Source organism: Manis javanica, chromosome 1, assembly GCF_040802235.1.
Source record: "Manis javanica isolate MJ-LG chromosome 1, MJ_LKY, whole genome shotgun sequence".
In the NCBI taxonomy this organism is placed as follows: domain Eukaryota; kingdom Metazoa; phylum Chordata; class Mammalia; order Pholidota; family Manidae; genus Manis; species Manis javanica.
The window spans coordinates 3,105,178-3,128,154 of NC_133156.1; the positions used below are offsets into that span (position 1 = coordinate 3,105,178).

The 22,977-nt window shown below is 40.9% G+C and overlaps 2 protein-coding genes across 2 annotated transcripts in view; one reads left to right on the top strand and one right to left on the bottom strand.

Moving 5' to 3' along the window:
- The window catches only part of LOC140848917 (uncharacterized), a 126,347-nt gene that overhangs the window by 43,563 nt on the left and 59,807 nt on the right, over positions 1 to 22,977 (top strand). The gene's annotated exons all lie outside the window — the stretch shown is intronic.
- The window catches only part of LOC140845526 (transmembrane and coiled-coil domain-containing protein 5A-like), a 65,723-nt gene continuing 64,707 nt past the window's right edge, over positions 21,962 to 22,977 (bottom strand). The window contains exon 12 of the mRNA XM_073219921.1: positions 21,962 to 22,812. Within this exon, the coding sequence (XP_073076022.1) occupies positions 22,614 to 22,812 (199 nt within the window). The 3' untranslated portion in view covers positions 21,962 to 22,613. The remainder of the gene's footprint in view (positions 22,813 to 22,977) is intronic.

The following is a 22,977-nucleotide window of genomic DNA, read 5'->3' on the forward strand; positions in this document are numbered from 1 at the left end:
TTCCACGGGATGAATATAAAGACTTTAGAAGCTCTCTCCTTATGTTTTGTGCTTTAGCTATTTACTCTTATTTGCTACTATATTTCTCATTTCCACTGAGGGGTTTAAATATTTTAAAGTTCTCATACACTGACAGATGTGCTTTCCAAAAATCATGTTCCACTTTTTCAATTTGGGGATTTAAACATTTTTCTTTCAAAGAAAATACCAGACAGCTTCGCTAGACCCCACTTGTAGCTTAGTGTTGTGCTGAGAATTGGCAACATATAGAAGGTTCAGAAAAATGCCCAAAGTGACCCCACATCACTTCAACAAGATAGTTTAGAAGCAGGCACCAAAATTTCACTGCTGAGCAGTGTACTTTTTGCTTTTATATTTTATAAAGTTCCCCAGTGGAAGAATCGAGTTATGCTGAAAGGAAAGCATTGTTAAGTGAGGGATTTTATCTAGATCTTTCTGTTGTTATTTATGAAATTGACTGATGTTTAACTTCCTATGTGGAACTTTTCTGATAGTCATGCTTATTGCTTCAAAGTGGAGAAAAAGGTAGGAAACTTACTAGTTACTTCAAAACAAAAGGGGCTATGAATAGGTGGTAAGTATATAATCCTCTGGAGTCAGTGGGGGGCAAAGGAAATAAGTAAAAGAAATTATAAATATAAGCAGTGAATCGCTAGAATCTTTTGATTATTCTGCAACTGATAAAAACTTTTTTTAAATTTGTGGGATAGAATTAAAGAGAGGGAAAGATTTACTTAACAGCTGTCCCCTCCTTGCCAATCCCCAAAACACACATGACTTCAAACTTTTTTGCAGTCATAACTCTCTTTGGCATTATAAGTGGTCAAAATCTTAAACCACATTGGTGTTTTACCGATTTTGACATGCTGTAAATAGACATAATTTATAATTTTCTAGTTTTCTATACATTATTATTTGTACAGGATAGCTGGTCTTAAACAGAGTTTTTTGGTTTTTGTTTTTGGTAATGAAAGTTAATTTTACCACTTTATAATCCTAGATTCTGTATGAAAACCCCACAGAAAATCACTCAATAACAATGTAAAGTTCTTTAAACAAAGTTCCTCCTTTTATTGTAGTCTCAATCTCTTATCTGCATTTCCAGAATGTAAAAAAGCCCTGAAAATTGAAAATCTTTTTCTAACTCATTTGGCTACAAAACCTGATCTGACCTGAACTCATTTGACCAAAAAACTTGACCTTACCTCACATAAGGCTGTTGCTGGTCTGTGTTCATCACACTTTATGTAAATATTCATAAATTTCTATGCAGAGATATTAATGTATTAGTTACTGATGCTGTCTTGGAACACTGCTGAAAAATCTGAATTCTGAAGCACCTATGACTCCAAGGGTTTCCGAAGAGGGATTATGAACCTACATTCCTTTCCATTTTCATTTCTAATATATTACTTTCTAATATCCCCTTCTCTGAAAATAATTGATGAGATATACAGCCTTCCCTGATAATAGAGTTCTAAAATAGAGTCAAACTTTAAATTAGAACTAGTGCCATATTCCTCTATTTTGTGTTCTCTTGAAATTCATTATGTTTAGTAAAATTAGTAAAAGGGTTGTAATGATTAAGAAATAAGTGTGGTTAAAGTATCACTTATATTTCCATTCCTTCTTTCTTATTCCACGGTCCCTCCCAGCATGTATATAGTTTATATTTTTGATATATATTTGATGACATTTAATGATATGTTTGGTGGTACATAATTGATACTTTTTTCAATTTATTGATGAAAGGAAGTATACTGTGGCCAAATTATTCCTGATTGACATTTTAAACACAGGTAAAGGTAGAATAGACCCAGACTTCAAGAAATTCCCAGACAGTAATTTCTCCCTCCCCAGATTTTTGGAAAATTTAGTATAAATGCATAATAAAGGTAGAAAAATGACCAAAAGAGTGTTCTGTTTTGTTTTGTGATATGCGTGGTTTTTCACTAATTTACATAATCAGAAAGGCAATCTACAAAAAAACAACTGACTTCTTTGTCTCACAATAGATAAAGAGATGCTTTAGTAGATAAATAGTTTGTTCATCACTTACATAAGGAAGAGAGATGACTGGAGAACTTCACAAAAACCAGATGAATGCAAAACCAGAAACAGGCCCCGATAATCACTGGTAGAATATCTTCCTTCAGTGGCTTCAACATTTGCCTTCAATCAGATCTTCTCATTCCATATGATGTAGGCTGGATGTAGAATAATTTGGATTCTGTTCCACTTTGTTACTCTGTGTCTATAGGGAGTTTGGATTATGAGTTTATCTACTTAGGTAACAGACATAGAGAAAAACCCCAGTTTTTGCAAAGAGAACTACAGCTCCTCATACAGAAAGAACTACCAAGGATATAGATGACTCAAGAATAAAGTTTGGAGCCGTTTTCTAGGCAGAGAACTCAGATAAGTTGAGGCCTGGCTAGTGGCAAAGGCAACATGAATGAGTTAGTACAGAAGAGTGACAAACCTGGTTGTTAGCAACCAGTTGCCAAAATGAGGATGATGGTGTATAGCATATTTCCTTCTTGTATCATGCATTTCCTCGTATCTTGAATCTTGATAATGATTATATCTGCAATTTACTTTTATTTGTTCCATTCCTCTAGTATATACAGGATGTGTCGAGGTGGTGAACATTACAAATTTAGTCCAGAGACTTCAGAATACCAAATAGGGTCATGAAAAAACTGGGTGAGAAATGGATTTGGCCTGGTATTCCTGAATTTGGAGCTGGATGCAACGAGAGACTCTTGGATTATTTCCTTTTGGCAATAGGGTGACTGAGTTTGTATTTCTTCAGTTGCATTATTTTAAGAGGAACTGTGTGTTGATGTTTGAAAGTTTAAGTGCTTAAGAAGACTGTATATAGATCTTAGAAAGAGAAGTGGTTGTCATTTCTGGTGTCCATCTTTATTCTGTCTGCCTAACTAATGCACAAATTGAAATTCTGGATCTCAGCCCCCCTTGCCACTAGGATGTGAATATTGAAGTTGGGTCTGACATCCATTTGTTTTGTGTAGATACTCCTTTTGGAAGTAAGCTGTGTGAGAAACAGGCTCTGCCCAGAGGTCCCATCTTGCTGAAGCATGTGGTAGTGGGAGCTGCTGGCTTTGGGCAAGATAGCTTGAGGGTGCCAGGTATAGTTCCTGGTATAGGGCTGTTTTCACCCAGTGCCTGTCAGCTTCCACAGACTCAATAAATGATTGATATTGATAGTAGTATAGTAGTAGTATCAGCGGCATATAACAAGAGTTCCCTAGCTCTGAATGTGTTTAAGAGTGGACTAGATGACCCCCTAGGATGCTGTTTAGTACCTGGGCTAGGTAACTGCTACACATCATGCCTTGCTTTTTCGTTATCCTTGCTCTTGTTTCATAGGGGAAGCTGCCTCTTCCCTATCCTGTGTGACTCTAGTAGGTTCTTACTCTCCTATTGTCTGGTCAGTGTGGACACATGACTCAGACTATGGATACAGTTATTTCCCACAGTGGGGGTGGGTGGGTGTCTGACACAGCAGGGCTAATTCTGGGACCGATTCACATGCTGGGAGTGAAAAAGGGGAGAGAAGATGTCTCCTTTTCTGAGATTATTGTGGAAAAGGGCTATCAGGCTGCCCTGACCATCATTTTACAGTCAGAGAGCCTGCTTCCACTTAGGTGAAGAGTAGCAGAGGCAAATTGAGCTGAGAAATGAAGAGAGGAATGAGTTTAAAAGAGAGGGAGAGAAGGACTTGATGGCATTTTTGAACACCTTCATCAAGCTGTACCTGAAGTTACAAAATGTATTTCCCAGTGGTGTGAGACAGTAAATACTATTTTTTATTTAAGCTGTTTTGGATTGTTTCTGTCTCTTGGCAATGAGGAAAGTTGTACCCAAGAGAGAAAATGTTATGGTCCTTTTGAATCTGAGATACTGATATTTTCGGCAGAGCAAAAGAGGAATATTTTCCTCATTTCTTGGGCATCAAGTCATATTCAAACCCATATCATTCTACATATATTTAATTTTTTAAACAGAAATTCAAGAAACTGTTTTTTAAATATGTGACTGGGCAAGGGTAAGTAAAGAAGGAATACTTGAAATAACCTTTGTGATGTCTGATTTCCCTAAAGGGCTCCATTCTTGTCACCAGAGGAGAACTAGGTGGGTCCTCCAGTCCAAATATCCATCTGTAGTCCTACGAGTGAGGTTAAAAGAATAGTATTTGTTTTAACCAGATTTGGACTTCTACCAGTCCATTCCTGAGCCTGTCATCATTCTTGACCAATTGCTTACAGTACTTTTAAAGAATGAACTAATTTTATGTAATCTTCACAATATCCTCTTAGAAAGAAAGGGAAAGACAGTCTTTAAGAGACTAAGAAATAAGTTTCCATGATTTGTTAAATATGGAGCCAGAACAAGGAGATGTGACTTTAAAATCTCTTTTCTTTCTATTTGATTATTATTGTGTGGTCAGAACATTTAACATGAGATCTACGCCCTTAACAGACTTCTAAGTTTTGTAATACGGTATTGTTAACAACAGATACAGTGTTGTACAGCAGATCTCTAGAACTTACTCATTTTGCATAACTGAAACTTTATACCCACTGATTAGCAACTCCCTTTCTCCCCCTCTCCCTACAGCCTGGCAACCACTGTGTTAGTCTCTGTTCCTATGAATTTGACTATGTTAGAGGCACTGTGTATAAATGGAATCATGCAGTATTTTGTCCTTCTGTGACTGGCTTATTTCACCTAGCATAATCTCCTAAAGGTTCATCCGTGTTGTTGCATATTGAAGTATTTCCTCCTTGTTTGAGGCTGAATAATATTCCATTGTGAGTGTGTGTACATGTGTAAGTGTGTGTATATCATATTCTTTATCATTCATCTGTCAATGGACATAGGTTGTTACCGTATCTTGGCTGTTGTGAATAGTGCTGCAGTGAATGTGAGAATGCTAATAGTTCTTTGAGATTCTGAATTTAATTCTTTTGGATAAACACCCAGAAGTGAGTTTTCAGGATCATATGATAGTTCTATTTTTCATTTTTTGAGGAATATCTGTATTGTTTTCCATAGCAACTGCATCATTTTGTATTCCTGCAACAGTATAGAGGAGTGCCCACATTCTCACCAACATTTGTTGTCTTTTGTTTTCTTGATTGTCATCCTAAGAGGTATGAGGTTATAACTCATAGCAGTTTCATGTGCATTTCCCTGATGATTAGTGATGTGGAGCATCTTTGCATATACCTTTTGGCCATTTGTACACCTTTGGAGAAATGTCTGCTCAAGTCCTTAGCCCATTTTAATTGGGTTATTGGTTATTTTGCCATTGGGTTGAAAGAGTTTATTATATAGTTTGGAAATTAACCCTTTATCAGATAGGTGGTTTGTAAATATTTCTTCCCATTTCATAGGCTGCCTTTTTACTCTATTGTTTCCTTTGGTGTAGTTCCACTTGTGTATTTGTGTTTTTGTTGCCTTTGCTTTTGCTCTCATATCCATGAAATCACTGCCAAGACCAAAGATTTTAATCTATGGTTTTTTCTAGAAGGTTTATAATTTCAGGTCTTATGTTTAAATCTTTAATCCAGTTAAAGTTGGTTGTATATGGTGTAAGATAAAGGTCCAGTTTCATTCTTTTGCACATTGATATCCAATTTTCCCAGTACCAGTTTTTGAAAAGACTGTCCCTTCCCCATTATGTATTCTTGGCACCCCTGTTGAATATCTGTTGACCATAGATATGTGCATATATTTCTGGATGTGTTTTCTGTTCTATTGGTCTATGTTTATGTTAGTATTATACTGTTTTAATTATTGTAGCTTTGTAATATGTTTTGAAATCAGGAAATATGATGCCTCCAACTTTGTTCTTTCTCAAGATTGTTATGGCTATTTGGAATCCTTTGTGGTTCCACATGAAATATTTTCCTCTTAGATCAAGAATGAGGAAAGGATACCCACTCTCACCACTTTTATTCAAGCAATACTGGAAAACCTAGCAGAGTAATTAGTTAAGATAAAGAACTGTCATCAAAATTGGAATGAAGAAGTAAAATTATCCTTGTTTGCAGATGACATCAGTAGAAAACTCAGAAAACTGTTAGAACTAATAACCTCAGTAAAGTTGCAGCATATGAAATCAACAAATATTAGTCATGTTTCTGTACACTAATAGTAAATTGTCTAAAAAGAAAATTAGGAAAAAATCCCATTTATAATGGCATCTAAAATAATAAAATACCTAGGAATAAACTTAACTAATGAGGTGAAAGACTTATACCCTGAAAGCTACAAAACACTGAAGAAGGAAATGGAAAAAGATGCAAATGGAAAGACATCCATGTTCATGAATTGAAAGACTTAATATTGTTAAAATGTCAATACTTCCAAAAGCAATCTGCAGATTCATTGCAATCCCTATCAAAATCCCAGTGGCATTTTTTATATAAATAGAAAAGGCAATTCCAAAAATCTTATAAAAATAAAAATGACCCCAGATAACCAAAAGAATCTCTCAAATGTTACTGATGTGATAATCACATAATGAAAAACGTCTCTTATAAGTAAGATGTGGGGAAATTTTTTAGATGGAAATGTGCTGTGATACAGTGGAGATGGAACAATTCTGCACATCTCTTCCCAACTCAAGTTTAGTGATGCCATTTGGTAGTTTGAAATAAGACATAATAGGGTTATTTATATCACAGAAATTGGCAGATTCTACAAGTCAGGACTTTTATTTGGAAAGCTAGTTGTTAAAGCTTTAACAGCACTCCACTGCTTGCATGTAAATGAACATGGTAGCTCATTTTTACTTTTCACAGTTAGTACATACATAAAATAGTATGTAATAGATATATTAATATAATGACTTAATATTTTTTTCAAGAGAAATCATATCCACTCAGATAATTTGGAGTTATGAAATTGAAGATTTAAATAGAACTCTAAACTTGGATAATTTTTGAAATCTAAAATTAAGGATATAATTCCTTTTAATTTAGAAAATATTTTCAGATATTTATTGATTTATTCTTAGCTCTCTAATTGTTTTATTTATTTTTTATTAAGGTATTATTGATATACACTCTTATGAAGGCTTCACATGAAAAAACAATGTGGTTACTACATTTACCCATATTATCAAGTCCCCACCCATACCCCAATGCAGTCACTGTCAGTCAGTGTAGTAAGATGCCACAGATTCACTATTTGCCTTCTCTGTGCTACACTGTTTTCCCGTGACCCCCCCACACCATGTGTACTAAACATAATCCCCATCAATCCCCATCTCCCTCCCTCCCCACCCACCCTCCCACACCCCTCCCCTTTGGTAACCACTAGTCCCTTCTTGGAGTCTGTGAGTCTGCTGCCATTTTGTTCCTTCAGTTTTGCTTCGTTTTTATACTCCACAAATGAGGGAAATCATTTGGCACTTGTCTTTCTCCACCTGGCTTATTTCACTGAGCGTAATATCCTCCAGCTCCATCCATGTTGTTGGCAAATGGTAGGATTTGTTTCTTTCTTATGGCTGAATAGTGTTCCATTGTATATATGTACCACATCTTCTTTATCCATTCATCTACTGATGGACACTTAGGTTGCTTCCACATCTTGGCTACTGTAAATAGTGCTGCATAAACCTAGTGGTGCATATGTCTTTTTGAGTCAGAGAAGTTGTATTCAATAATTCCTTTTTTTAAGCTAAATTTTGACAGACGAATGGGGAGGAAAATCTTAAATATGGCTGCCATAAGTCCCAGCATTCTAGTCTCCTATTAGCCAATTATGACTTTTCACTTGGAAAAAATAGTCACTTTTTCCATAACCCTCCAGAACAGTGCACCAAACTACAGTAGAAACAAATTTCTGAGACAGTGCTTCACTATAATCAATGTCATGGTGATATGAAAATTTTGCCGATAAGGGTAGAATTATTTTTTTACTCTATCAGGTAAAAATATTTTGGGTGGCAAGTGAATAAGTAGGATAACAGAGATACCTTATGACTTATCACTGACAATAGCTTAATAATGAGAACATCCCTGGAATCTCCACTTTAAAAGATGCTGAAAGGCCCTGGTTAGTTCTGAAGGCAAAGCCATATTTAGAGCTCAAGTTTTGTTTGTTATGTAAATGTAGTCTTTGTCTTCCCTAGCGTTGTAATGAAATATGAAAAGAGGAATATAAAATGAATTGAATGTTAAGGTAGAATCCAGAAAATCTGGAAGCCTATATTAAGTATCAACTTTGTGTGAGAGTTTGAGGTACTAACAGTTTATTTGAAGAAAACACATATACATATGGGCAGCAGATAGTAATGTGGGGGAGTAGATAATGAGAATCAAGAGATTAAGAGATATATACTCCATAAGAGATCAGAAAAACGGGAAATCACTTCTGAGTTGTGATGGAAGATTACAAGGACTAATTGGGATATAATCCAGTCCCCTGATAACTTGTTTGGAATGAATTAAAAACAAAGGATAGAGAGTGTTCATCATTAACGAAGGCATAAATACTTTTAACTGGAAAATAAACTAGAGATGTGAATGAAATGTGTTAGTTTATTTCTGGGTGTTAGTTTAATCAGGGGAATTGAATACAGCCATTCTGGGTCCAAGGAATCTGTGAGCTCCATGAGCTCCCAAATGAGGGCCAGGCTGCTGTGAATTGGGCCCACAGGCAAGTCCCTGGCCCTCATCCTGCCTGTGACACTCACTGACTTGCTGTAGCTTCATTTGTTTTCCTTATTTATAAAAATAGCCACTTACAGTATTGAAACCAAAGCATCCCTTCAAGTTCTCAAATTCTGTGATAATTCCTGGAACCACAGAACCATCTGTGATGTCACTCTCCAAGCATGCTAGCCAGTTTGTCCTTTTGGCCATTGTTCTTTTTAAAAAATATATATACCTCGAATGGCCAGTTCACACTGTGGACTGTTACATGGTATGTCATTTTTGCTACTATTTCCAAAACTTGAGGATAGATATTATAGTCCTTAAGATTGACATGCAGGTGGTTCTCAACTGTGGCTGCTCATTGCAGTCTTCAGGGGACCTTCAGAACTGCTGGTGTCTCGCTCAGGGATTCTGATTTAGCTGGTTTGGGTGAGGCAGGGCAGGAACCTGGGATAAGGGTCATGCTATTGTAGAATCTGTTTAGCCAGCAAAAAAGGCCTAATTTATTCTTTAACTTAATCTATATGCGGTTCTACCTCTTCTTCCAGCCTCTTAATTAAGTAACTTTGTATCAACGACAGGAGATAGATCTCTGAGATGTAAATGAACCTATGTGGATAAAGAATGCTGGGAGCTGGACCAACACACTCACCTAAATAACCCTACTCTTAAGACAAAACTTCAAAGGAATTATGAATCACCTGTATATATCATGCCTTATGCTGACCCTTACCAAAAAGGCCCTATAAAATCCCAAACCCTAAACTCTTACGTGCACCTCCTCTTTGAATTCACCTGCACTCCTGAGTGTGTACTTTCTTATATCAGACAAACTTTCTTGTTGCATAAGCTGATTTCACCTGTCTCTGAACTCTTCTCTGTGATAAAGACAGGAACTTACTGACTCCCACCTCTGGAAGTAAATGTCTTTGTCACTTTGCTATTTCATTCAGCTTCCTAGTCTTAACACAATCCTTTCTCTCTCCCTGTTTTATTTCAGACCAGTAGGGAAGTGGAAGTTCTTAGAATATAATCTCACTCCAACCAGTGCTCTGCAGCTCCCCCCCAAATCCTGAGGTGGTAGGGGCTTAGTTCCATGCCATGCACATTCAAGTGGACACTGGATTCCAGGTGACCCTGGCTTTAGGGGTTGGCAAGGGATTTGACCTACGCTGAGCAGGAGTACAGTGAGCTTCCCTTTCCTCCCTCTGTTCTTCCCTTGCTCTATGCTGCCTTTGTAGCTAGCTGCTGCCATTCACTACTACTCTTGCTTTAATGAATTCCTTCCTTACCTACACTTGTCTGACATGTTGAGAATTCTTTCTCATTCAGAGTCAAGAACTTCCCCTGTCCAGGTTGAGGTTTCACCTAGTGTACAGAGAGAGACGTCTCTGGATGCAGCTGCCCAAAAACATTGTGTGTAGCCTTGGGTATAAAGATCCTTAATATCCCCACAAGCAATTTTACTGTGCAACTTGTGCTGACAACTACTGCATTAAAGGCATTTTCAGATACTCATTAACAGTACTAATTTTACACAATCATATCCTGCTGTCTCACAAGACTCAATTCAGTTTCCTATTTTGCCTATGTTATTCTGAAGGAAGTGGAGTACTAGGTCAGTCCTGTGTGGCTGGTGAGAGGGCGCTCGTAACAAGCCTGTCCTTACTCCTAATCTTACCCTCCCCAACCAGAACTCATGTCAAGCCCTGGTAGAAATGTAGGGGTGGGAGTGAGCCTACTCCTTCTTCTCCAGGCTTGTTCTGGATCACCTGTATGTGCATCACTAGCAAAACTTCCTACAAAAGCTGGGTATTCAGTATATGTGGGAAAAGCCTAGGAATCTATTCATATGTATTTAATGCTTTCAATGACAGATGAAACATAATAATATAATGACAAAATTTCAAAGTACTCCACTTCTTTATCCATTCATCTACTGATGGACACTTAGGTTGCTTCCATATCTTGGCTATTGTAAAAAGTGCTGTGATAAACATAGGGGTGCATATGTGCCTTTTTGAATCTGAGAAGTTGCATTCTTTGGGTAAATTCCAAGGAGTGGGATTCCCGGGTCAAATGCTATTTCTATTTTTAGTTTTTTGAGAAACCTCCATATTGCTTTCCTCAATGGTTGAACTAGCTTACATTCCCACCATCAGTGTAGGAGGGTTCCCCTTTCTCTGCATCCTCACCAGCGTTTGTTGTTCTTAGTCTTTTTGATGCTGGCCATCCTTATTGGTGTGAGGTGATATCTCATTGTGGTTTTAATTAGCATTTGTCTGATGATTAGTGCCATGGAACATCTTTTGATGTGCCTGTTGGCCATCTGAATTTCTTCTTTGGAGATGTGTCTGTTCATATCCTCTGCCCATTTTTTAATTGGATTATTTGCTTTTTGTTTGTTGAGGTGCATGAGCTCTTTATATATTTTGGATGTCAGCCCTTTATCGGATGTCATTTATGAATATATTATCCCATACTGTAGGGTACCTTTTTGTTCTGTTGATGATGTCCTTTGCTGTACAGAAGCTTTTCAGCTTGATATAGTCCACCTGTTCATTTTTGCTTTTGTTTCCCTTGCCCAGGGATATGTGTTCATGAAGAAGTCACTCATGTTTATGTCCAAGAGATTTTTGCCTATGTTTTTTTCTAAGAGGTTTATGGTTTCATGACTTACATTCAGGTCTTTGATCCATTTCGAATTTACTTTGTGTATGGGGTTAGACAATGATTCAGTTTCATTCTCTTACATGTAGCTGTCCAGTTTTGCCAACACCAGCTGTTGAAGAGACTGTCATTTCCCCATTGTATGTCCATGGCTCCCTCATTGTATATTAATTGACCATGTATGTTTCGGTTAATGTTCGGAGTCTCTATTCTGTTCCACTGGTCTGTGGCTCTGTTCTTGTGCCAGTACCAAATTGTCTTGATTCCTGTGGCTTTGTAGTAGACTTGAAGTTGGGGAGCGAGATCCCCCCCCACTTTATAATTCCTTATGAGGATTGCTTTGGCTATTCCAGGTCCTTGGCAGTTCCATGAATTTTAGAACTATATGTTCCAGTTCATTGAAGAATGCTGTTGGTAATTTGGTAGGGATTGCATTCAATCTGTAGATTGCTTTGGGCAGGATGGCCATTTTGCCAGTATTAATTCTTCCTAACCAAGAGCATGGGATGAGTTTCCATTTGTTAGTGTCCTCTTTAATTTCTCTTAAGGGTGTCTTGTAGTTTTCAGGGTATAGGATTTTTCACTTCCTTGGTTAGGTTTATTCTAGGTATTTTATTCTTTTTGATGCAATTGTGAATGAAATTATTTTCCTGATTTCTCTTTCTGCTAGTTCATCGTTAGTGTATAGTAATGCAACAGATTTCGGTGTATTTTGTATCCTGCAACTTTGCTGAATTCAGATTCTAGTAGTTTTGGAGTGGAGTCTTTAGGGTTTTTTATGTATATTATCATGTCATCTGCAAATAGTGACAGTTTGACCTCTGCTTTACCTATCTGGAAGCCTTATATTTCTTTGTTTTGTCTGATTGCCGTGGTTAGGACCTACAGAACTATATTGAATAACAATGGGGAAGGTGGGAATCCCTGTCTTGTTCCGGGGGCTACTCGCCCCCAACTGATGGTCCACATGGCCAATGAGCGCGGGGCGCTGCGGAGCAGACAGCTATTGGGCGCGCACGCAGATCGCGTAAGTCCAGCGGCTTCAGGCGCTGCTGCCGCCGTATTCATCAGTCAGTAGCATCCCGAGCGCCGCCGAGAGAAGCAGTTCTCACCGTCCCCTTCGTGCTTCGGTCCGCCGGCCCGGGGAAAAGCGGCCTGAGCCGTCCCCTCCGCGCAGTGGGCCCGCGGAGACCAGATGTTGATGGACGCGCTCCGTGCTTGGCGGCGCCATCCTCCCGCCTCGCCTGCGGTGGCTGTACTGACCTTGCCCCCAGCCTCGGATCGCCTCGCGCCCGCTGGGCTCTCGGCGCCTCCCGGCTCTCCCGCGGTGTGCTGCGTGCGGCTGTCACTGTGGCCGAAGCACCCCACGTGGTGGATATCGACCCAGATTTCGAGCCGCTGTCCCCGCCGGACTTCAGCGAGTCCAGCTCTGCCTCCTCCAGCCTGGCGCCGTCGCGTGGCTCGACCAGGAACCCCGTCGCCACTGCGGGCCTGCCTTCGGCCTCGGCGAGAGCCGCTTGTCCCGCCGCAGGTCGTGGGGCAGCCTATCCCCTGCCGACCGCATTGCCAAGGCCATCGAGAGCTCGGCTGAGAGGCGGCTTCGCTGCCGCGGAGCGTCCACAATGGGCCACGCTTCAGGGGTGAAGCCGATGGCGACGGCTCGACGGGCTGGAAGGTATGTGGCCTCGGGGCGCGGCCGGACCCGGTTGGAGCGTGGGGACCCCTGCCTGCGCCTGAGGTTTTGGTGGAGCCCGTGAAGGGGCGGCCGAGCAAGTGGCTCGGCGGGCAGCGCGTGATCCGCGGGGCTGGGAAGCGGCCAGCGCGGGTGGGGGTCTTCCGGGGCCCGGCCGGGGGCCGCGAGTAGGCGCGCTCTGCCAGAGGGGCCGCCCGTGAAGGGAGGGAGCGGAGCGGGTGCGCCCGGGGCAGATGTCCGAGTGGCCGGCGAAGTTCGCCGTGGCGGGGTGAGAGGGGCCCGCCACTGCCGCTGCTCCTCCCTCCGGGCCCGGGTGGTGAGGGCGGCTGCTCGCCGCCCTGTGGCACGCGTCCGCCCGGCCGGGGGCCGCAGGCGGTGGGGTCTGGCCTCGCGGACAGTGAGGCTGGTGGGCATTGTGCCGTGTGTGGATTTTCTCGGCGGGGGCCTCGAGGGCGAGGGCCTGCGGAGCTGACGTTCAAGTGTGACTCGTGGCGGGGCGGCGGGCGAGAGGCCGCCTGGAGGCAGCACCTTTAGAATTAAAATTTTTTTCATGACGTACCTCCTGTAATTTTTATTTGGGAATGAAGTTTCTTTACTTTTGTCTGGGAGTGACAGTGCATTTTCTTGTATTTAGAAATTCGTATCTTTCTGTCTTTTCGGTTCATAATCTGCAGCTGAGTAATTTGTGACTAGCCACAGAGATTCTGAGACCGTGACCATGGGTAGTCAGAGTAGGGTGGGGGCCCCTGGGAAAAGACCCCCGCCGGAACTCCGTATTAAACACTTGAGCAAAGTCAGAGTCTCTGCTGCAAAGTAGAATATCAAAGTGGGAGTATAAGCATTCTTCAGTGAAGATTAGTTAAAACTAAAAAGCCAGGAGTAACCTGACCTGGAATGTTTGAACGGATATCCCCCCCGATAAGAAAATACCTCAGCACAGGCCATTGTCTTCATTGTGTCAATTAAATGAGGCTATTGTGATATTTACTTGAGCCTGCTAAAAGGCCCCGTTTCTGTTTAACTTTGCTCAGATGCTGCTTTTCCTCCTCCAGTCCCTAATCAAGTAATGTATAACCTGAGCAATTAGTATGGCAAGTGAGCCCAGCCAGGAACAATATAGTAAAAGGCAGGAAGGATCCCTTCTTAAAGGTAAGATTGCATTTTAACACCCAGGTCGTTAAGAAGTTAAGATTCTTAACTTACTCTTTAGCAAACAGACAAGACCTCAGCCCACCTTTGGAGAACTGTCCGGAGGGGTGGAGGGGGAGGGGGAGAGAGGGGGAGGGGGAGAGGGGTGGGGTGGGGGCTGAGCAGTGTTCAGAGGGGTCGTGGGATCAGGGTTTGGAAGGCCAGGTGCTGTGTTTACAGGTGCCTCCTGCTAGGGCAAGCCGCGTGTGTCCCAGTCCCTCAGTCCCAGGACTGAGTCACCTCCTGTATGCAAAACCATTGTTCATACTAGAGTCTTTATTTTGTGAAGAATCCCCTACAGGATCCCTGAGAATGGCGAGCTCCTCCCACCCCATTCCCCTCAGTAAGGGTAAAATAAGGTTGACAGGTTACACTCCCAAACACCCCGACTTAGAGCACCCACTGTGCACCCGTGAGAAGCCCCAGGAGGGCGAAGTGTGCAGCTATGTAAGGCATTGGGGGCATGGGGGCAGTGTACATGTGCGTGTCTGCCCTCAGGTGTCTGAGCCCTGCTGGGTTCCTGACAGGCTGTGTGGCCTTCGCTCAGTCCCTTTTCTTTGGGCTAGTGACTAAGTTGGACTAGATGTTCTCTGCAGCCCCTGCCTGCCCCGACTCTTTGATAAGTGTGTTTGATAGAAGTTTCACAGAAATGGTGAGGGCTTGCAGAAATTGGAATTGACATGCGGAAAGAGTTCAGCATTCCTCGGGGACCATGGTCTAGAAAATGCCTAGACATCTCAAAGGGCATGTGTCTGTAAAGAATTGGGAGGCAGAATCTAAGGCTGGAGATCAGCACCCGCCTCTGAGAGCCAGACAGATACCAGGTGTGAATGTACTTGTGGGTGGTTGAGTGCTGTGCCACCATTACTGAAACATTGTTGCTGTTGTGAAAGCCCCTCCCCCTCCCTACAATAATTTTACACCTTTCTTCCATCTGCCTCTCAGCTGTGCTGAGGCCCCCAGGAAGGAAACACGCACGGACTGGGGACGTGGAAGCTACAGGAGGGCTGGTGGCAGGGATGAGCACATGAGCAGATTTTGGCATAAGCTCCCCTCACTCCTAGTACAGGCAAAGCCAGGCAGAAGGAGTTCTGTAGGGAACCCCTGGCTTCCAGTCCAATATGAAGGAGACAACGTCTCCACCCACCCCATCCCAACAAAATACTGCAGACACCTCCTCCTCTAAGGGCCTGGAAGGGCAGGCAGGAAATGGACCTGGAAGGGCAGGCAGGAAATGGACAGGGCTTCTGGTTGGCTCCTCGGGCACTAATACTGATCTGTAGAGCAGTTCTCACCTGTTAACTGACTCCTGGTCAAGTTTGCAAAGTGCATACACGCTCACTAGGGAAGAAAAACAGGAAGAGAAAGGAGGTACCTCTAATGCCCCTCAGGCCTACGTTCCCACCTCCCACATCATACATCTAAGGCAAAGAGCACTGCCCCCAAGTCCATCACCTCCCTGAAAGTTGCCAAATGTCACCCTGTCTGGTCCCCAGTATAAAAATCCATACCTAGCTTTCCCAGACTTGTGGAAACAATGTCCTTAGACAAACCAAGGGTGACAACTGAACTTTAAAAGCGTGGTAACTGGCACCTCACTTCAGAGACTGCCTCCAGAGCATTCTTCTTAGGAATCTGGACTTCCCAGGGATCTGTTGGTATTAAGAATGTTTTAGGGCTCTTACCATCTCCCTTGCTGCTGCAGGCTTTTCTAGCATATTTCCTTCACAGCTCTTGTCATGATGTGCCATAACTCTTAACAGTTAGTTATTGGACTGTGTGTTTGGTGTCCATCTGCCAGCCAGCCTGCCTGCAAGCTTCTGGAAGGCTGGGAATGGATCTGTGTGGTTGCTCTGCTGGCCACATAGTAGAAGCTCACTAATAGTGGTTGGTTCAGTTAGTTAATTAGTAATATGAAAGACACTTTATGGTTCACCCCAAATTAATTGCAATGTTCTTTTGAGGGGGCATCTTTCATATTTATTGATCAAATGGTTGTTAATAACAATAAAATTCTGTATAGGGGACTTAATGCACAATAATTAATCAACTCCAAGCCTAATTCTCAACAGTCTCCAATCTTCTGAAGCATGATGAACAATTTCTTACATGGTCAACAAGTTCTTACATAGTGAATAAGTTCTTACATGGTGAACAGTGCAAGGGCAGTCATATCACAGAAACTTTCGGTTTTGATCACGCATCATGAACTATGAACAATCAAGTCAGATATGATTATTCATTTGATTTTTATACTTGATTTATAAGTGAATCCCACATTTCTCCCGTAATTTTTTTTTTTAGTAAAATGCTGAGTTGGCAGGTAGATGCAAGATAAAGGTCGAAAAACATAATTTAGTGCTGTAAGAGGGCAAATGTAGATGATCAGGTCTGTGCCTATAGACTAAGAATTAATCCAAGCTAGACAAGGGCAACAAAACATCACGGATGCAGATTTCTCTGAAAACGGGGGGTGAGGTTCTAAGACCCCCAATTTCTCACCTGATGGCCCCCCTGCGACTGTGCCTGTCTTAGGTTGTTCCTCCCTTGAGGATTCTTACCCTTCTTGGGCTTACTAGCCATCTTCCAGGGCCATACAGGGAAATGTAAAGTTGGTAAGTGAGAGAGAAGCAATATTGTTTGAAAAGGTTAGCTTTTTACTTCTTTGCAGATTTATACCCTGTGGCTTCTATGCCCAGCATTTGTCTTGAGGTATCTTTACCACTTGAAAGAATTATGATACTCAGTAGAATTGTGCCTCATATGAGGCACAATTCTACTAAAGGGTTGTAATTAGGAAGGAAGAAGAAAAGGTATAGAAGTAGCAGATGGAAGAAAACATGGGAAGATTGATTATTTCTTTGACATATCTTCTTGTAGAGTAACCTAAGCATGTATAGGTTTTAAACTACTAATTAAATTGTGTACACACATTAACATAATAGGAATTCAGCTACATAACAAAAGCAGACCTACAATTACCAGCCATATCCAGTGAAACCAAGAATACCAGTTAGGTACCCTAGGCATTTGTGAAAACTTATCAGTAATATGATGGATATTGTCTAACTGAATTTAAATAGTTTGAGAAAAATCTGACAAATTAAAACAACACATTCCTGTAAACTGTTCACATCCCATATGTTCTTTTAACAATAGATAATCTACAGTCACATGATTTTGGAGCACTGCAATTTGCACTTCTCCTAATTCTTGGTTGAGTTCTGACAATATAGATCCAGTCAAATTTGTTGTTTTACTGTATGCACAGGCCAGCTTAGATATTTCCTTCTTCATTCCCATGGCAAGTCCAGGAACTAGTGGGATGAATGAAGCTACAACTGCAACAGCGCCAGGATCTTTGTTGAAGTTTATTGATGATCATCTTCTGGAATGACTCTTCCAGAGGATGTTGATGTTGGATGTTCTTCATGCAATGTTTTTTTTTTTGACTTACATCAACATAAATTTATTATCTTACAGTTCTATAGGTCAGCAGTCCAACACAAGTCTTACTCAGAAAAAATTAAGGTGTCAACAGACTGTCCTTCTTTCTGGAAACTTTAAGAGAAAATCCATTTTCGTAGCTTTTCCAGCTTCTAGAGGCTACCTGCATTCCTTAGCTTACGGTCCTTTCCCAACACCACTAAAGAAGGATGCACATGTTCTCCTCAAGTCACAGAGCTCCCTGACCTCCTCTTCTGCCTCCCTTTTACACTTTTTAAAAATTTTGTTGTCATTAATCTACAATTACATGAAAAACATTATGGTTACCAGGTATCCCCCTTCAACAAGGCCCCCCTCCACCACATTACACTCACTGTCCATCAGCATAGTAAGGATGGTGTACAATCACTACTTGTCTTATATGTTTTGCACAGTCCTCCCTATGCCGCCCCCACCACAGTACAGATGCTAATCGTAATGCCCCCTTTCTTTTTCCCCCACCCTTATCCCTCCCTTCCCACCCATCCTCCCCAGTCCCTTTCCCTTTGGTAACTGTTAGTTCATTCTTGGGTTCTGTGATTCTGCTACTGTGTTGTTCCTTCAGTTTTTCTTTGTTGTTATACTCCACATATGAGTGAAATCATTTGATACTTGTCTTTCTCCACCTGGCTTATATCACCGAGCATAATACCCTCTAGCTCCATCCATGTTTTTGCAAATGGTAGGATATGTTTTCTTATGGCTGAATGATACTCCATTGTGTATATGTACCACTTCTTCTTTATCCATTCATCTACTGATGGACACTTAGGTTGCTTCCATTTCTTGGCTATTGTAAATACTGCTGCGATAAACATAGGGGTGCATCTGTCTTTTTCAAACTGGGCTCCTGCATTCTTAGGGTGAATTCCTAGAAGTGGAATTCCTGGGTCAAATGATGTTTCTATTTTGAGCTTTTTGAGGAACCTCCATACTGCTTTCCACAATGATTGAACTAATTTACATTCCCACCAGCAGTGTAGGAGGGTTCTCCTTTTCTCCACATCCTTGCCAACATTGGTTGTTGTTTGTCTTTTGAATGGTGGCGATCCTTAGTGGTGTGAGGTGATATCTCATTGTGGTTTTAATTTGCATTTCTCTGATGACTAGCGATGTGGAGCATCTTATCATGTGTCCATTGGCTATCTGAATTTCTTCTTTGGAGAACTGTCTGTTCAGCAACTCTGCCCGTTTTTTAATTGGATTATTTTCTTTTTGTTTGTTGAGATGTGTGAGCTCTTTATGTATTTTGGATGTCAATCCTTTGTCAGATCTCATCTATGAATATATTCTCCCATACTGTAGGGTACCTTTTTGCTCTATTGATGGTGTCCTTTGCTGTACAGAAGCTTTTCAGCTTGATTTAGTCCCACTTGTTCATTTTTGCTTTTGTTTCCCTTGCCCAGGGAGGTATGTTCATGAAGAAGTAGCTCATGTTTATGTTGAAGAGATTTATACCTATGTTTTTTTCTAAGAGTTCTCTGGTTTTATGACTTACATTCAGGTCTTTGATCCATTTCAAATTTACTTTTGTGTATGGGGCTAGACAGTGATCCAGTTTCATTCTCTTACATGTAGCTGGCCAGTTTTGCCAGCACCATCTGTTGAAGAGACTGTCCTTTCCCCATTGTATGTCCATGGATCCTTTATTGTATATTAATTGACCATGTATGTTTGCGTTATTGTCATCTCTATTCTGTTCCACTGGTCGGTGGCTCTGTTCTTGTGCCAGTACCAAATTGTCTTGATTCCTGTGGCTTTGTAGTAGAGCTTGAAGTTGGGGAGCGAGATCCCCCCCCCCTTTATTCTTCTCAGGATTGCTTTGGCTATTGGCGTCTTTGGTGTTTCCACATGAAATTTTGAACTATTTGTTCCAGTTCGTTGAAGAATGTTGTTTGTAATTTGATAGGGATTGCATTAAATCTGTATATAGCTTTTGGCAGGATGGCCATTTTGATGATATTAATTCTTCCTAACCAAGAGCATGGGATGAGTTTCCATTGGTTAGTGTCCTCTTCAATTTCTCTTAAGAGTGTCTTATAGTTTTCAGGGTATAGGTCTTTCACTTCCTTGGTTAGGTTTATTCCTAGGTATTTTTTTTTTATGCTATCGTGAATGGAATTGTTTTCCTGATTCCTCTTTCTATTAGTTTATTGTTAGAGTATAGGAAAGATACAGCTTTCTGTGTGTTAATTTTTTATCTTGCAACTTCGCTGAATTCCGATATTAGTTCTAATAGTTTTGCAGTGGCGTCTTTAGGGTTTTTTGTGTACAATATCATGTCATCTGCAAATAGTGACAGTTTGACTTCTTCTTTACCGATCTGGATTCCTTGCATTTGTTTGTTTTGTCTGATAGCTGTGGCTTAGACCTCAAGTACTATGTTCAATAACAGGGAGGTGAGTGGGCATCCCTGTCTTGTTCCCGATCTCGGAGGAAAAGCTTTCAGCCTCTCGCTGTTCAGTATGATGGAGTGTGTGGGTTTATCATTTATGGCCTTTATTATGTTGAGGTACTTGCCCTCTATGCCAATTTTGTTCAGAGTTTTTATCATGACTGGATGTTGAATTTAATCGAATGCTTTTTCAGCATCTATGGAGATGATTATGTGGTTTTGTCTTTCTTTTTGTTTATGTGGTGGATGATGATGGATTTTCGAATGTTGTATCATCCTTGCATCACTGGGGTGAATCCCACTTGGTCACGGTGTATGATCCTCTTGATGTATTTTTTAATTTGGTTTGCTAATATTTTGTTGAGTTTTTTTGCATCTACATTCATCAGGGATATTGGTCTGCAGTTTTCTTTTTTGGTGGGGTCTTTGCCTGGTTTTGCTATTAGGGTGATGTTGGCTTCATAGAATGCGTTTGGGAGTATTCCCTCCTCTTCTATTTGTTGGAAAACATTAAGGAGAATGGGTATTATGTCTTCTCTGTGTGTCTGATAAAATTCCGAGGTAAATCCGACCACCGACGGGGTTTTGTTCTTGGGTAGTTTTTTGATTACCGATTCAATTTTGTTGCTGGTAATTGGTCTGTTTAGATTTTCTGTTTCTTTCTGGGTCAGTCTTGGGAGGTTGTATTTTTCTAGGAAGTTGTCCATTTCTCCTAGGTTTTCCAGCTTGTTAGCATATAGATTTTCATGGTATTCTCTAATATTTCTTTGTATTTCTGTGGGGTCTGTCGTGATTTTTACTTTCTTGTTTCTGATTCTGTTGATGTGTGTTGCCTCTCTTTTTCTCTTAATAAGTCTGGCTAGAGGCTTATCTATTTTGTTTATTTTCTCGAAAAACCAGCTCTTGGTCTCATTGATTTTCTTCTGAATTTTGTGTATTTCTTCTCTGATCTTTTATTATGTCCCTCCGTCTGGTGACCTTAGGCCTCATTTGTTCTTCTTTTTCCAGTTTCGATAATTGTGACATTAGACTACTCATTTGGGATTGTTCTTCCTTCTTAAGTATGCCTGGATTGCTATATACTTTCCTCTTAAGACTGCTTTTGCTGCATCCCACAGAAGTTGGGGGTTTGTCACTTAGCTACAGCAGACAAAACATGGTGATGAATAATGAAATATGCATGAAAGGAAAATTTTTTTTTAAGTTTTCTTAAGTGACTCTGAAATTACAATGTGTGAAAATACTTTTACTTTCCTGATTCTAAGTCTCAAATTCATGAGTGCAGAGGAGTGGATTCCTTGCTCAGCTCTGTCATGTGTCAGGACAATGGTAAATGGGAGCTGGCCATACCTTATCCTCCCCTTGTGCCAAGAACAAAGTCTGGTTTAGGGAAACACCTATTAAGGCTGCACATACTGGGCAGAAACTGCCAGATGCCACTGCCACTCAGAGTGGGAATAAGCCACGCATGCAATGCTGTTCCTTGAGATGGTGGGGGGTGTTTCCATTTAGGGTGCCAGGTGAAAACTCCATGACTTGTATTGTCAGACGATGCATATTTTCACATTACTCTAGTAATTGCCAGGAGAAGAGGATTTCGTTTTCTCTGAGGCCTGGGGTTAAGAAAGAATTTACTCATTCTAGGCAATTTACCAGATTAAGAAAGTTGCTTAATTTTTTTCCATTTGGTTACTTCTGTTCGTAATATTTATCTGTGGTACAAGATGTCTATAAGCCTTTCATTAAAGGATGACTTTGGTGACACATGATCAGCTGATTATGGGACAGGGATAGGCATTTGACCTCGGCCAATACAGATTCTTTGGTATTTCCTGCTGTAGCTATTGGAAAAGACTGATTGTACTGAAGTTGCTAATCAGGTAGTATAAGATTTAAGTTATTTTCAGAATATTGCCACTTAAAGGAGCAATGCCCATTCAGAGAAATGGAGAGAGATGAAGCCCTGAGGACACTGGTGAAACTTCTGGATTCATCCATGCCTGAAACCTCAGATTTTTAGTTCCATAAGGCAACATATTTTTTTTAAATTTTGCTGTAATTTCTAAGTTAGCTTAAGTTAAGGTCACTGGCAGCTATAGAGTTCTAATTATCAGTAAAGAGCCATCTGCATTGCAGAGATCCGGTGTCTTACATTTTTAAGTTTATCTAGGAGTAATGATGTTCTCTAACTTTGCTTAGCATCTATGACATTATTCTGAAAATGGTCTACTTTGTTTACTATTTCATACTATTTAGCTTATCCTATAGCTGCTGAAATCTATTGACAGAGCTGTTTACTGGGCAAGGTCGATCTTGGAAACACAACATGGGAGGAAAGGTAATCAGTAGGCAAACCTCAAGGGAAAAACTGGAGAAAACATCTTCCCTCTACAAGTTCCACCATCTCCTAGTGTACACAGTCAGGTACCACTTGCCTTCTTTTCCCAAGGATGTTTTTTGGAGATTAGTGGGGCAACAAGTCCTCAGTCCGAAGTGTGAGAGATGCAGAGAGGAAGCTTCTTAGCCTCCACAAGGTGCTCCTGTTCAGTATCTTGGGTAGTATGTCGATTAGAAGATCTGGATTTATAAAGCTTATGTGGAAAAGCAAGTAGCCCAGCAGTGTGATGAAAAATAGGGTGATGAAAAAGAGAACCTGAAAAATCCTGAGAACAGAAAGCCAAGAAACTTTTAGCCAGATGTTAGAAAACCAGGAACAAAATAGTAAGTCATACCTCAGTGCACACCTGGTTCCTTCTTGATACTCAAATGTCTCCCACTAAATCTTGTCTCCGTTCCCAGCAACCCCTTGTAAATGTGGTCCTTCCCTT